This window comes from Salvelinus namaycush, chromosome 29 (genome assembly GCF_016432855.1).
Source record: "Salvelinus namaycush isolate Seneca chromosome 29, SaNama_1.0, whole genome shotgun sequence".
Taxonomy (NCBI): Eukaryota; Metazoa; Chordata; class Actinopteri; order Salmoniformes; family Salmonidae; genus Salvelinus; species Salvelinus namaycush.
In genome coordinates this window covers 32,604,841-32,618,726 of record NC_052335.1, presented here as the reverse complement: position 1 = coordinate 32,618,726, position 13,886 = coordinate 32,604,841, and the positions used below count along the sequence as shown (strand labels likewise).

Sequence of the window (13,886 nt, the reverse complement as noted above, 5' to 3'; positions counted from 1 at the left end):
AATTTAATTCAATTGACTGATTTCCTGACATGAACTGTAACTCAGTAAAATCTTTGAAATTGTTGCATGTTGCGTTCAACTTTTTGTTCAAAATATTTACCAACAGAGTTTTCATCTATATTTTTCGTAGCCGTCTACTTACCACCACAAACCGATGCTGGCACTTAGACCGCACTCAACGAGCTGTATAAGGCCATAAGCAAACAAGAAAATGTTCATCCAGAAGCGGCACTCCTAGTGGCCGGAGACTTTAATGCAGGAAAACGTACATTTGTTAACTAATTTCTACCAGTATGTCACCTGTGCATCTAGAGGTGAAAAAACTCCAGATAACCTTTACTCCACACACAGAGATGCATACAAAGCTCTCGCCCTCCATTTGGCAAATCTTTTATTTTTTTTCCCTTCCCCTTTTTCTCCCCAATTTCGTGGTATCCAATTGTTAGTAGTTACTGTCTTGTCTCATCGCTACAACTCCCGTACGGGCTCGGGAGAGACGAAGGTCGAGAGCCATGTGTCCTCGAAACACAACCCAACCAAGCCGCACTGCTTCTTAACACAGCGCACATCCAACCCGGAAGCCAGCCGCACCAATGTGTTGGAGGAAACACCGTACACCTAGGAGTCGCTAGTGCGCGATGAGACAAGGATATCCCTACCGGCCAAACCCTCCCTAACCCGGACAACGCTAGGCCAATTGTGCGTCGCCCCATGGACCTCCTGGTCGCGGCCGGCTGCGACAGAGCCTGGGCTCGAACCCAGAGTCCCTGGTGGCACAGCTAGCACTGCGATGCAGTGCCTTAGACCACTGCGCCACCCAGAAGGCCTCTATTTGGCAAATCTGACCATAACTCTACCCTCCTGGTTCCTGTCTATAAGCAAAAACTCAAACAGGAAGTACCAGTGAGGCACTCAATACAGAAGTGGTCCAATGAAGTGGATGCTAAGCTACAGGACTGTTTCACTAGCACAGAATGGAATATGTTCCGGGATTCCTCTGATGTCATTGAGGAGTTTACCACATCAGTCACCGGCTTCATTAATAAGTGCATTGACAACGACGACACAGTGACCGTACGTACATATCTCAACCAGAAGCCATGGATTACAGGCAACATCCGCACTGAGCTAAAGGCTAGAGCTGCCACTTTCAAGGAGCGGGACACTAATCCGGACGCTTATAAGAAATCAAACATGGAAAGCATCAATACAGGACAAAGATCGAATCCTACTACATCTGCTCTGACACTCGTCGGATGTGGCAGGGCTTGCAAACTATCACGGATTACAAAGGGAAAACCAGCTGCGAGCTTGCCAGTGACGCGAGCCTACCAAAATGCCTTCAAAAGCTCGCTTCGAGGCTAGCAACACCGAACCATGCTTGAGCGCATCGAGCTCTCCATAGCCGATGTGAGTAAGACCTTTAAACAGGTTAACATTCACAAGGCCGCAGGGCCAGACGGATTACCAGGATGCATACTCAGGTGTAAAGTGTCTTCACTGCCATTTCTAACCTCTTTCTGACCCTGTAATAGCTACATGTTTCAAGCAGACCACCAAGCTCAGCGTACAACAATATAGTGCCCTCCAAGCTCATCACCAAGCTGACCCTGAACACCTCCCTCTTCTGGGCAACAACGCATCCGCCACGCTGACCCTCAACACGGGGGCCCCTCAAGGGTGCGTGCTTAGTCCCCTCCTGTATTCCCTGTTCACCCACGACTACATGGCCTTGCACGACTTCAACACCGTCATTAAGTTTGCAGACGACACAACGGTGCTAGGCCTGATCACTGACGACGATGAGACAGCATATAGGGAGGAGGTTAGAGACCTGGCAGTGTAGTACCAGGACAACAACCTCTCCCTCAATGTCAGCAAGACAAGCAAGCTAATTATGGACTACAGGAAACGGGGGGGCAAAGCACGCCGCCATTCACATCAACGGGGCTGTAGTGGAGCGGGGTCGAGAGCTTCAAGTTCCTCAGTGTGCACATCACTAAAAATTGCCTCCAGATCAGTCATAGACGTTTCTCTCTGCTACTGCATGGCAAGCGGTAAAGGAGCGCCAAGTCTGGAACCAAAAGGCTCCTGAACAGCTTCTACCCCCGAGCCATAAGACTGCTGAACAGTTAATCAAGTGGCCACGCTGACTATTTGTACTGACTCTCTTGCACCGGCTCTATGCACACTCACCCACACACTCACACATACTATACTGACACTGCAACACACACGCACTACATACTGTATGCTCACACACACATAAAACACACACACACGCATATTGACGCCACACACACACACACTTTAACACTCTTCACATACCCTGCTGCTACTCTGTTTCTTATCTACCCTGATTACCTAGTCACTTTTACCCCTACCTACATGTACATATTACCTCAACTGCCTCAACTGCCTTGTACCCCTGCACATTGACTCGGTACCGGTACCCCTTGTATTTAGCCTCGTTATTGTTATTTCATTGTGTTAGTATTTCCATTAAAATGTTTCAGCTAATTTGTCTTACTTTTTAACTCTGCATTGTTGGGAAAGGACTCGTAAGCATTTCACAGTAAAGTCTACACTTGTATTCGGCGCATGTGATAAATACCATTTTATTTATACATTTTATCTCTTGTATTTTCGAACAGAGTTAGGTTGTGCCGTTCACATGTGTTTTTTTTAAACTGACACAACTACTCTGTTCCAATTATGATAGAGTCCTTTCAAATCGGCAAATGATTAAAGGTAAATATGTGTCGTTTCTATTGAGCTGAACATTAATAGACCCCAATGTAGCATCTCTGTGATTCCAAACCAATGGGTTTTTTGAGGAACACGGCTATTTCACAGAGAAAACACTGTGTATAATGATGATGATGAAGAATGGGGCCTTCCTCTAGTAAAACAACAACCTTAACTAGAACAATCTTCAAGGCCTGAATTTTGTACAGGGTGGTCAGGGTGGTGTACGTAGCTGCTGCAGGCTACAGTGTTTCTGTGAAAGTGTGAAAAGATGGGGGGGGTGCATTTTTAAGAGAGAGTGTGTGAGACAAAGACAACAGGCGTGTGTGTGTGTGTGTGTGTGTGTGTGTGTGTGTGTGTGTGTGTGTGTGTTTAGAAAACCAGGAGGGACAACGGGACAGACAGAGCCTCACCTGTTTTCTTTTCCGTTCTGGATGACAGAGTGGCGGTCCGAGGCGTTCCTCTCGCTACACACATACGTGTTCCTCCTTCTCATGCCCCCTGATGTGGAGTTAGTCTGGAGGGAGAGAGAGAGGGTGATGAAAGGAGGGAGAGAGTAAAAGAGAGAGGGTGATGAAAGGAGGGAGAGAGGGTGATGAAAGGAGGGAGAGAGGGTGATGAAAGGAGGGAGAGAGGGTGATGAAAGGAGGAAGAGAGGATGATGAAAGGAGGGAGAGGATGATGAAAGGAGGGAGAGGATGATGAAAGGAGGGAGAGGATGATGAAAGGAGGGAGAGAGTGAAAGAGAGAGAGGATGATGAAAGGAGGTAGAGAGTGAAAGAGAGCGGGTGATGAAAGGAGAGAGAGAGTGAAAGAGAGCGGGTGATGAAAGGAGGGAGAGAGTGAAAGAGAGCGGGTGATGAAAGGAGGGAGAGAGTGAAAGAGAGCGGGTGATGAAAGGAGGGAGAGAGTGAAAGAGAGCGGGTGATGAAAGGAGGGAGAGAGTGAAAGAGAGAGGAATTCATAACTAAAACCGTGTTGCTGTTTTTATTTTTATAGAACACAAGCTCGTTGTCACCGTTGTGCTTTGGCGTGTCAATAGTTTCTTCAATTTAATTGTGAGAGAGAGAGGGTGAGGACGGAAGGTGAGACGTATAGTGACAGACAGACAGAAATAAAAAATTAAAAAATAAACCGAAGAAAGAAATGGCAAGAGAAGATACTGCCCTAAACACTACGTTTCTTGTGAGGCCCAGTACAAATGCTGTAAACACTATCTCGATCCCTCTTTGACATGGATCATCAAGCACAAAAAGCTACCCTGTGAGTGAGTGTGTGGCCAAATATCCATACTTGTGTTCAAAATAGATTGAGTATGCGAAATTATTGTATTCGAAAATATTGTATTCTTTAAATGCCAGGATGTCATACTCATTTAGCTTTTCATCTAGTAGAATTCACTGCACACTATCGAGAATGAGAAGGGTATTTTCAGATCTACGTGTGTTAGATAACAGCTGATAAATCAGCTGATAATTAGATGCCAACGAATGGAGGGTAACAACGCAATTGCGCATTAGATGTCGTATTCTCAGTGTGGGTGAGCCTATTACGTGGATATTTGTTGCTTACTGCATACATTTGTACTAAACAGTACAGTATTAAGACTCCACATTTTGTTACGTTACAGCCTTAAACTAAAATTGACTAAATTGTTTTTCCCCCTCATCAATCTACACACTATACCCCATAATGACATCACAATGCCCCATAATGACATCACAATACCCCATAATGACATCACAATACCCCATAATGACAAAGCAAAAACAGGTTTTTATACATTTTAGCACATTTTTATATAAAAAAACAACTGAAATATCACATTTGCGTAAGTATTCAGACCCTTTACTCAGTACTTTGTTGAAGTAACTTTGGCAGCGATTACAACCTCGAGTCTTGGGTATGACGCTACAAGCTTGGCACACCTTTATTTGGGGAGTTTCTCCCATTCTTCTCTGCATATCCTCTCTAGCTCTGTCAGCTTGGATGGGGAGCGTTGTTGCACAGCTATTTTCAGGTCTCTCCAGAGATGTTCGATTGGGTTCAAGTCCGGGGTCTGGCTGGGCCACTCAAGGACATTCAGAGACATGTCCCAAAGCCATTCATGCGTTGTCTTGGCTGTGTGCTTACGGTCATTGTGCTGTTGGAAGGTGAACCTTCGCCCAGTCTGAGGCCCTGAGTGCTCTGGAGCAGATTTTCATCAAGGATCTCTCTGTACTTTGCTCCATTCATCTTTGCCTCGATCCTGACTAGTCTCTCAGTCCCTGCCGCTGAAAAACATCCCCACAGCATGATGCTGCCACCACCATGCTTTACCGTAGGGATGGTGCCAGGTTTCCTCCAGAGGTGACGCTTGGCATTGAAGCCAAAGCGTTCAATATTGGTTTAATCAGACCAGAGCATCTTGTTTCTCATGGTCTGAGAGTCCTTTAGGTGTCTTTTGACAAACTCCAAGCGGGCTGTCATGTGCCTTTTACTCTACCATAAAGGCCTGATTGGTGGAATGCTGCAGTTCCTCAGAGGAATTCTAGAGCTCTGTCAGTGACCATCGGGTTCTTGAATGTCTCCCTGACCAAGGCCCTTCTCCCCTGATTGCTCAGTTTGGCCGGTCGGCCAGCTCTAGGAAGAGTCTTGGTGGTTCCAAACTTCTTCCATTTTAGAATTATGGAGGCCACTGTGTTTCTTGGGGACCTTTAATGCTGCAGACATTTTTTTTGTACCCTTCCCCAGATCTGTGACTCGACACAATCCTGTCTCGGAGCTATACGGACAATTTCCTCGACCTCATGGCTTGATTATTGCTCTGACATGCACTGTCAACTCAATTGAATTTGAGCTCAATTTCGAGTCTCATAGCAAAGGGTCTGAATACTTATGTAAATAGGGTATTTTTGTTTTATTATAAATTTGCAAAAATGTCTAAAAACCTGTTTTTGCTTTGTCATTATAGGGTATTGTATTTAGATTGCATATTTTCTGTATTTATTTAATCCAATAAGGCTGTAACTTAGCAAAATGTGGAAAAGGTCAAGGGGTCTGAATACTTTCCCAAAGCACTGTATGCAGTATGATTAGTACACAGTGTATAGTTTTAGTAGAAGTCAAGACAGCTTTTAGACACAGACATCGACATCAAGCCCAAAAACCCTGTGAGTGACTGAGTTTGTCTGTGTGTGTGTGAGTGGTTGGTGTGCGTATGCATGTGTATACATATCCTGTGTACTCTCTGTGTACTCACGCTGGGTGTGGTGGAGCCCTTCTTGTGGTCGGGGATGTCGGCCTTGTTGGGGTTGTTGGCGTTACCCAATAGGGGACTGGCAGGGGCACCGCTGCCACCACGCCCGCCTGATGAAACAGACTTCCGTGGCTGGGCACCCCCGTCCTCTTTGTGGTCGCCGTTGTCATCCGAGGTGGTCTGGCTCCTCTTGGGGTAGCCCACCGAGGGAATGGACGGACCGGCTGGATGGAGGGAGAGACACACATGGATGAGTGTGGAGTTACAATGGGAACTGTGGTGCATTGGATGTTCACATCGCTCTTCCTATATTAACACTTATCCCCCTTTCCCTCCATCCTGTCCCACTTACATCCCCCTTCCTCCCTATCTTCCCCGCTCCATCTCCTCCCCCCTCTCACCCTGGTCGCTGTAGCGTCTCTGTTTCTGGGTGCCGGAGATGGACCGCTGGGCCTTGAGGTGGGCCGGAGACTGGCCATTGTTGTTGTGCTCGCTGGCGGGCCGCACCTTGGCCAGAGACAGGTTACTGCTAGAGCTGGAGTCACTGGCCTCCAACTAGGAAAGAGGGGGAGAGAAGAAATGTTTACAATTAAATCACACTGCAGATTAGAATGAGTTCTACTGTATTTTATGCGCAGATCTGTGCCATTTTGTGACAAAAAGTCACTCAGTGTGTGTTTCTCAATATGCATACAACTGTCCATCAAACTCTCATGCGCCTTCATTCTCCGAGGATGTTCTTGTGTGGACGAGAGTGTGGAGAATGCATACGAATTTACATAAGAGAAGCAAGCTACTTTTACATGTACAAAACGACCTAAAACTAATGTTGTAATGCAATGTAGATAGGCCAAAGGTTAGCTACGAATTCTTTATGGCTAGCTAGCTAGCTACCAATTCTTTGTCAGTTAGCCTGCGCTCTACGCACACTACAGTGGGTATTATAGGCAGGTAGATATGCCAAAATGAACATAGTATGTATTTATTACTATATAAAGATGAAATATTCGGGTCAGGCAACATATGAGATGTGAATGGGCAACAGTTCATTCCGAAGTCAGAGTTTATTTTCTCTTGCTTCAGCTCTAAAACCGTCCGCCATCGTTAAAGAGATTTCTCATCATGTTTTACATGGTTGTGTCATATTACATCAACAATCCTGGGAATTTAGTTGAAGCTTGCATCGATGCTTCGAAATGTGTACAGAGTACGTGTTCCATACTCCGACCATTGTGTGCTCCAGTTTGCGTGCTCAAAGTGCGGTAGTATGCATATTGAGAAACATCCATTTTGTGTTGGATGGAAAATTTTGAAAAATGCACTACATTTTTCTTGAATCTTCTTGAATCTACCAAAAATAATTTACAGAAACTAGTTCCAAATGGAGTCATCCATGATTCACCAAATTATATTTTAAGCATATGTTTTATTTTCAGTCTCCATCTCCACTGAATGTGGTTAACTGTAAGGATTTCTTTTCTAATAATAATAATAATAATGTAAAATTAACAAATGTACTGAAAGACCTGTGTGAAGGCCAACTTACAGAGGAGGAACTTCTTGAGGCAATTAAATCCTTTCAGTGTGTAAAAACACCAGGGCTTGATGATATACCAGTAGAGGTATATCAGACCTTTTGTACTCAAAGATACATTTTTAGCATGTTTAAACTACTCCTATGAAAATGGTAGACTTTTAGGTACTCAAGAGGGTCTGATTTCATTACTACTGAAACAGGACCCAGGTGGTAAGTATAATGATCCAGTCCATTTAAAAAACTGGAGGCCTCTTACACTTGGTGAAATGTGTAAGAGGCCTCCAGAAAATCCTGGTGAAATGCATAGAATAAAAAGGTTTTACCAGATATTGTTCATCCTGATCAGACAGATTTTTTACATGAACGATATATTGGAGATAATATGCAACAATGAAACATAAAAGATACCTGGCCTGGTCTTCATAGCAGATTTTGAAAAGACGTTTCATATTTACCTTTATTTAACTAGGCAAGTCAGTTAAGAACAAATTCTTATTTTCAATGACGGCCTAGGAACAGTGAACAACTGCCTTGTTCAGGGGAAGAACGACAGATTTGTACCTTGTCAGCTTGGGGATTCGATCTTGCAACCTTGCGGTTACTAGTCTAACGCTCTAACCACTAGGATACGCTGCCGCCCCAAATAAATAATAAAGTACGACTAGAATTTATACATAAATGCCTGGACTACTTTAATTTTGGTGAATCTCTTATACAATGGGTTAAAGTTATGTACAGCAATCCCAGGTGTAAAATAGTAAATAATGGTTACTACTCAAAAAGTATTGAGCTGTTAAGAGGAGAAAAACAAGGATGTCCGTTGTCTCCTTACAAATAGCAGTGTTTGGCGATTTGGAAAGCCATAGTCAATCAATCTATAATGTAATAATACTCTTAGGAAAGGTTTTCATCTTTAGCTCACAATCTGTGGATAATAAAATATGATTAGAAAGGTTCAAAATTCATGTAAAACATCACAGCACAATTAAAAAAATATACTGCACATGGAAACCAAACGAGGGTGGTCTATGGTGATAGGAAGGATGGGCTGAGGGTGGTTGAGGGGTGGGATTAAGAGCTCATGTTCGGTAATGTATTATTGTTATGTGATGTAAAGTGTGATATGTAAAATATATGTATATGCAGAAACAAATATGTAAAAACAGATAAATATATTTGTGTCCTCAGAAGAGGATGGGTTAATCATATATATATATATATTTTTTTTAAATGCCCTTAAAAGAAAAAGAGACATTTTGAAAGTGCAAAAAAGGTGACGGCATCACCCAAACAGACACTCACTTCAGGTACAGTATTTTGCATTTAATTGCACTTGTGCACTTGCCAGACAGAAACCAATGTCAGACAGAAACCAAGACCAAGAACTAATACATGCTAGAGCCAGCACTTTCGGACATGGTAATCTATGGCCAGGTCTGTCCTTACCTCTGTGGACTTCCTGCCCAGTAGCAGGTAGGTGGCGGTGATCTCATCGTACTTCATCCTGGTTAGAGACTCAGTCACCTCCTCCCGAGTGTAGCCCATCCCCACCATGATGTCTGCAGGAGAACAGGAGTGGGATAGGACAGCTGTTAGCATTAGACAGCCAATAGGCTGCAGCCTGGGGTGGTCTAGCGGTTAGGGATGCTGCCTTCGAATCCAGCCCATACCCTTTTCACACAAACCATCTTTCAACTTTCCTGTCTCTCCCTTGTGGTTTATAACCAATAATAAAAAATAAAAAACATGCAAGAAAAAAACAAACACCATTGGCTGGGACTGTGTGAACATATATCCCCATTTCCTATTTGGAACCAAAATACTAGGCCGTGAGGGCAATGTGTTTGAATTTAATTTAATGAACTTTATTAATCCCACACGGGATTAATAACATACTCCTGCATACATCAGAGACACAGAGAGAGAGAGAGAGCACTGACAGCTGGTGAAACAACAACTCATTCTCTCTATCATCAGTGCTGAGTGAGGGCATGGTAGGAGCAGATCAATGCTGGCATCAACAGATAGAGGGCATGGTAGGAGCAGATCAATGCTCGCATCAACAGATAGAGGGCATGGTAGGAGCAGATCAATGCTGGCATCAACAGGTATGGGGTGAGGGGGAGCGGGGTGCGAGTGGAAAGAACAAAGCCTGCCAAACTGTATCGACTCCTGGATCTGTGAGTCTGTGTGTGTGTGTGTGTGTGTGTGTGTGTGTGTGTGTGTGTGTGTGTGTGTGTGTGTGTGTGTGTGTGTGTGTGTGTGTGTGTGTGCGCGCACGTACATTTTAATGACTGTGTGTTACGGAGTGTGGTTGTGTTAATGTGTGGCCAAGTGTGCTTTTTAATGACTGTGTTCGTGTCTGAGTGGAGTGCTAGGCCGTGTGTGTCTGAAAACAACCCAGCTCTGCCACGTTGGGCACAGCATGCCAGGCTAGCCCGCAACACAGGGGGGCTCCCCCTAATACATGTGCCATCATATCTACTCCCTCCTACAACCAACCAACAAATAAGAGTTCCTAGTAGCTGATGATACAGCTGCAGTAGGCAGTTCGTCATCTGATAGTTACGCATTGAGAATACTACCTATGGAACCACATCTGTTCTAAGTGAAGTAAATCCGCTAACTACGTGTACGTGACCAATAACATTTGATTTGCTTTGATTCATGTACCTTTTGGGGTCAAAGTGTAACTATTACATCTAGTATGTCTCAGTTCTGATTTTCAGTTTTTTTATTATTATTATTTTAGCATTAACCAACCTTCCTCCTGAAGAGTTAGTGGACGTGCAGGCTTTTGCGCCTGCCCACCTTTAACACACCACATTCTACTAATCAGCGTCTCCTCAGGACCTTGATTAGTAGAATCAGTTGAGTTAGAGCAGGGCTGGGACAAAAGCCTGTATACTCAGCAACTCTCCATGAGGAGGCTGCCCGTTCCTGGTTTTAATAAAGTCATTATCTATATTCATAAGTATGGATACACTGTACATATGTAAAGATGGTCCCTGATTCGCTCCCTAACGCTTCCTGTTGATGTTTGCAAACCTATAAAGGTGGAAGCTCCACCACCACACTGTTTATTTACACCTATCCAAACCGTTCAGATCATTGAAGGGTTAGGGAGAGAAATGGGAGTGGCTGGTACACAGAGGAGTGCGTGAGTCAGTGTACCTATTCTCTTCTGGTCCGTGATGTCCGTTTCTGGTTCCACGAAGGGCTTCATCTCCTCCTCCTCACAGCCGGCGTTTATCCACCGGTCCTTCATGATTTGCTAGGAGGGAGAAGGACAAACACACGTTATAATTTCCACTCTACAGGCCCAATTTGATAACAGGGATGCAAAAATGACAAATTAACCCCTTGCCCCTGTGCCTATGAACTTAGATCTGTATAGGATTAAAGGATTGGATAGGAACCATATAAGCAATATGTCAACGTAGGCAATATATTTATATATTATTATATGTCAATCTAGGCTATAGATTTATATAATATATGTCAACGTAGGCTATATATTTATATAATATATGTCAACCTAGGCTATACAGTATTAAGACCCCTTGACTTTTTACACATTTTGTTACGTTAATGGATTAAATCTCTTTTTCCCTCATCAATCTACACACAATACCCCATAATGACGAGGCAAAAACAGGTTTTTCGAACATTTTGCAAATGTATTAAAAATAAATAAAAAAATATAATTTACAATGAAATATCACATTTACATAAGTATTCAGACACTTTACTCAGGACTTTGTTGAAGCACCTTTGGCAGCGACTACACCCCAGAGTCTTCTTGGGTATGACGCTACAAGCTTGGCACATCTGTATTTGGGGAGTTTCTCCCAATCCTCACTGCAGTTCCTCTCAAGCTCTGTCAGGTTGGATCGGGAGCATCGCTGTTCAGCTATTTTCAGGTCTCTCCAGAGATCTTCGATCGGGTTCAATTCCGGGGTCTGGCTAGGCCACTCAAGGACATTCAGAGACTTGTCCAAAAGCCATTCCTGCATTGTCTTGGCTGTGTGCTTAGGGTCTTTGTCCCATTGGAAGGTAAACCTTTGCCCCAGTCTGAGGTCCTGAGCAGGTTTCATCAAGGATCTCTCTGTACTTTGCTCCGTCCATCTTTCTCTTGATCCTTACTTGTCTCCCAGTCCCTGCCAATGAAAAATATCCCCACAGCATGATGCTGCCACTACCATACTTCACCGTAGGGATGGTGCCAGGTTTCCTCCAGAGGTGACGTTTGGCATTCAGGCCAAAGAGATTCAGGCCAACGAGTTCAATCTTGGTTTCATCAGAGCAGAGAATCTTGTGGTGCCTTTCGGCAAACTCCAAGCTAGCTGTCATGTGCCTTTTACTGAGGAGTGGCTTCCATCAGGCCATTCTACCATAAAGGCTGATTGGTGGAGTGCTGCAGATATGGTTCTTCTTCTTAAAGGTTCTCCCATCACCACAGAGGAACTCTGGAGCTCTGTCAGAGTAACCATCGGGTTCTTGGTTACCTCCCTGACCAAGGCCCTCCCCTGATTGCTCAGTTTGGCCGGGCAGCCAGCTCTAGGAAGAGTCTTGGTGGTTCCAAACTTCTTCCATTTAAGAATGATGGAGGCCACTGTGTTCTTGGGGACCTTCAATGCTGCAGACATTTTTTTGGTACCCTTCCCTAGGTCTGTGCACAATCCTGTCTCGGAGCTCTACGGACAATTCCTTCGACCTCATGGATTGTTTTTTTCTCTGACATGCACTGTCAACTATGGGACCTTATATAGACAGGTGTGTGCCTTTCCAAATCATGTCCAACCAATTGAATTTACCACAGGTGGACTCCAATCAAGTTGTAGAAACATCTCAAGGATGATCAATGTTAACAGGATGCACCTGAACTCAATTTCGAGTCTCATAGCAAAGAGTCTGAATACTTATGCAAATAAGTTTCGTTTTTTATTTTTAATACGAAAACCTGTTTTCGCTTTGTCATTATGGGGTATAGTGTGTAGATTGATGAGGGAAATCCATTTTAAGGCTGTAGTAACAAAATGTAAGGGATCTGAATACTTTCCGAAGGCACTGTAAGTCGACTGACTTGAAATGGCATTGAGCCCAAACCTGGAGGGCAGTGACGGTGCAGAGATGGACTGGAAAGTGGAGGGTACGAGGTGGTTGGATAAGTGGAGGGTACGAGGTGGTTGGATAAGTGGAGGGTACGAGGTGGTTGGATAAGTGGAGGGTACGAGGTGGTTGGATAAGTGGAGGGTACGAGGTGGTTGGATAAGTGGAGGGTACGAGGTGGTTGGATAAGTGGAGGGTACGAGGTGGTTTGATAAGTGGAGGGTACGAGGTGGTTGGATATGTGGAGGGTTCTAGGTGGTTGGATAAGTGCAGGAGCATGTGTGTTCGTGTTCCCATGATGCTTAGCCACTGTAGCCCTTGGTATCCAAACACCTTGCCAGTTGGGTGAAGTGCTTAGGGGAGAAAGACACACACTGGCTTTAGCTGTGCTTAGCCGTGGTGTTTCTTATGAGTCTTTGTGTATCACAGATACTAGAAAAGGAACAGGGCTCCATTTGGGACACAAACAATTCTCTTTTTCTCTCTGTTCTGGATGATGTGGTACAAAACGGACTAGTCACTGATCTCCCTCAACGTGAGCAAGACAAAGGAGCTGATCGTGGACTACAGGAAACTAAGGGTAGAGCACGCCCCCATCCGCAGGGCTGTAGTGGAGTGGGTCGAGAGCTTCAAGTTCCTCTGTGTCCACATCACTAAGGAATTAACATGGTCTACACACACACACCAAAACAGATGTAAAGAAGGCACGACTACGCCTCTTCCCCCTCAGGAGGCTGAACAGATTTGGCATGGGGCCTCAGATCCTCAAAACCTTCTACAGCTGCACCATTGAGAGCATCTTGACTGGCTGCATCACCACTTGGTATGGCAACTGCTCGGCATCCGACAGCAAGGCGCTGCAGAGGATAGTGTGTACGACCGAGTACATCACTGGGGCCGAGCTCCCTGCCGTCCTGGACCTCTATACCAGGTGGTGTCAGAGGAAGGCCCTAAAAATGGTCAAATACTCCAGCCACTCAAGTCATAGACTATTGTCTCTGCTACAGCACAGCAAGCAGTAACGATGGAACCAACAGGAACCTGAACAGCTTCTACCATGCCATAAGACTGCTAAATAGTTAGTTAAATAGTTAACCAAACAGCTACGCAGACTATCTGCATTGACCCCTTTTTGTAGTAACTCTTTTGACTCATCACATACAGTACGCTGCTGCTACTGTTTATTATCTATCCTGTTGCCTAGTAACTTTGTCCCTACATATATGTACATATCTACCTCAATCACCTCGT

General features: G+C 44.5%; 1 protein-coding gene across 4 annotated transcripts in view; it reads right to left on the bottom strand.

The window, feature by feature from the left end:
- LOC120024025 (MAP/microtubule affinity-regulating kinase 3-like) overlaps positions 1–13,886 on the bottom strand; it is a 100,611-nt gene that overhangs the window by 13,144 nt on the left and 73,581 nt on the right. For all 4 annotated transcript variants that reach the window (XM_038968108.1, XM_038968110.1, XM_038968109.1 and 1 more), the window contains exons 10-14: positions 10,698–10,797; positions 8,970–9,082; positions 6,388–6,541; positions 5,990–6,210; positions 3,162–3,265 (exon numbers count right to left, since the gene is read on the bottom strand). In XM_038968108.1, coding sequence (XP_038824036.1) covers positions 3,162–3,265; positions 5,990–6,210; positions 6,388–6,541; positions 8,970–9,082; positions 10,698–10,797 — 692 coding nt within the window. The remainder of the gene's footprint in view (positions 1–3,161; positions 3,266–5,989; positions 6,211–6,387; positions 6,542–8,969; positions 9,083–10,697; positions 10,798–13,886) is intronic.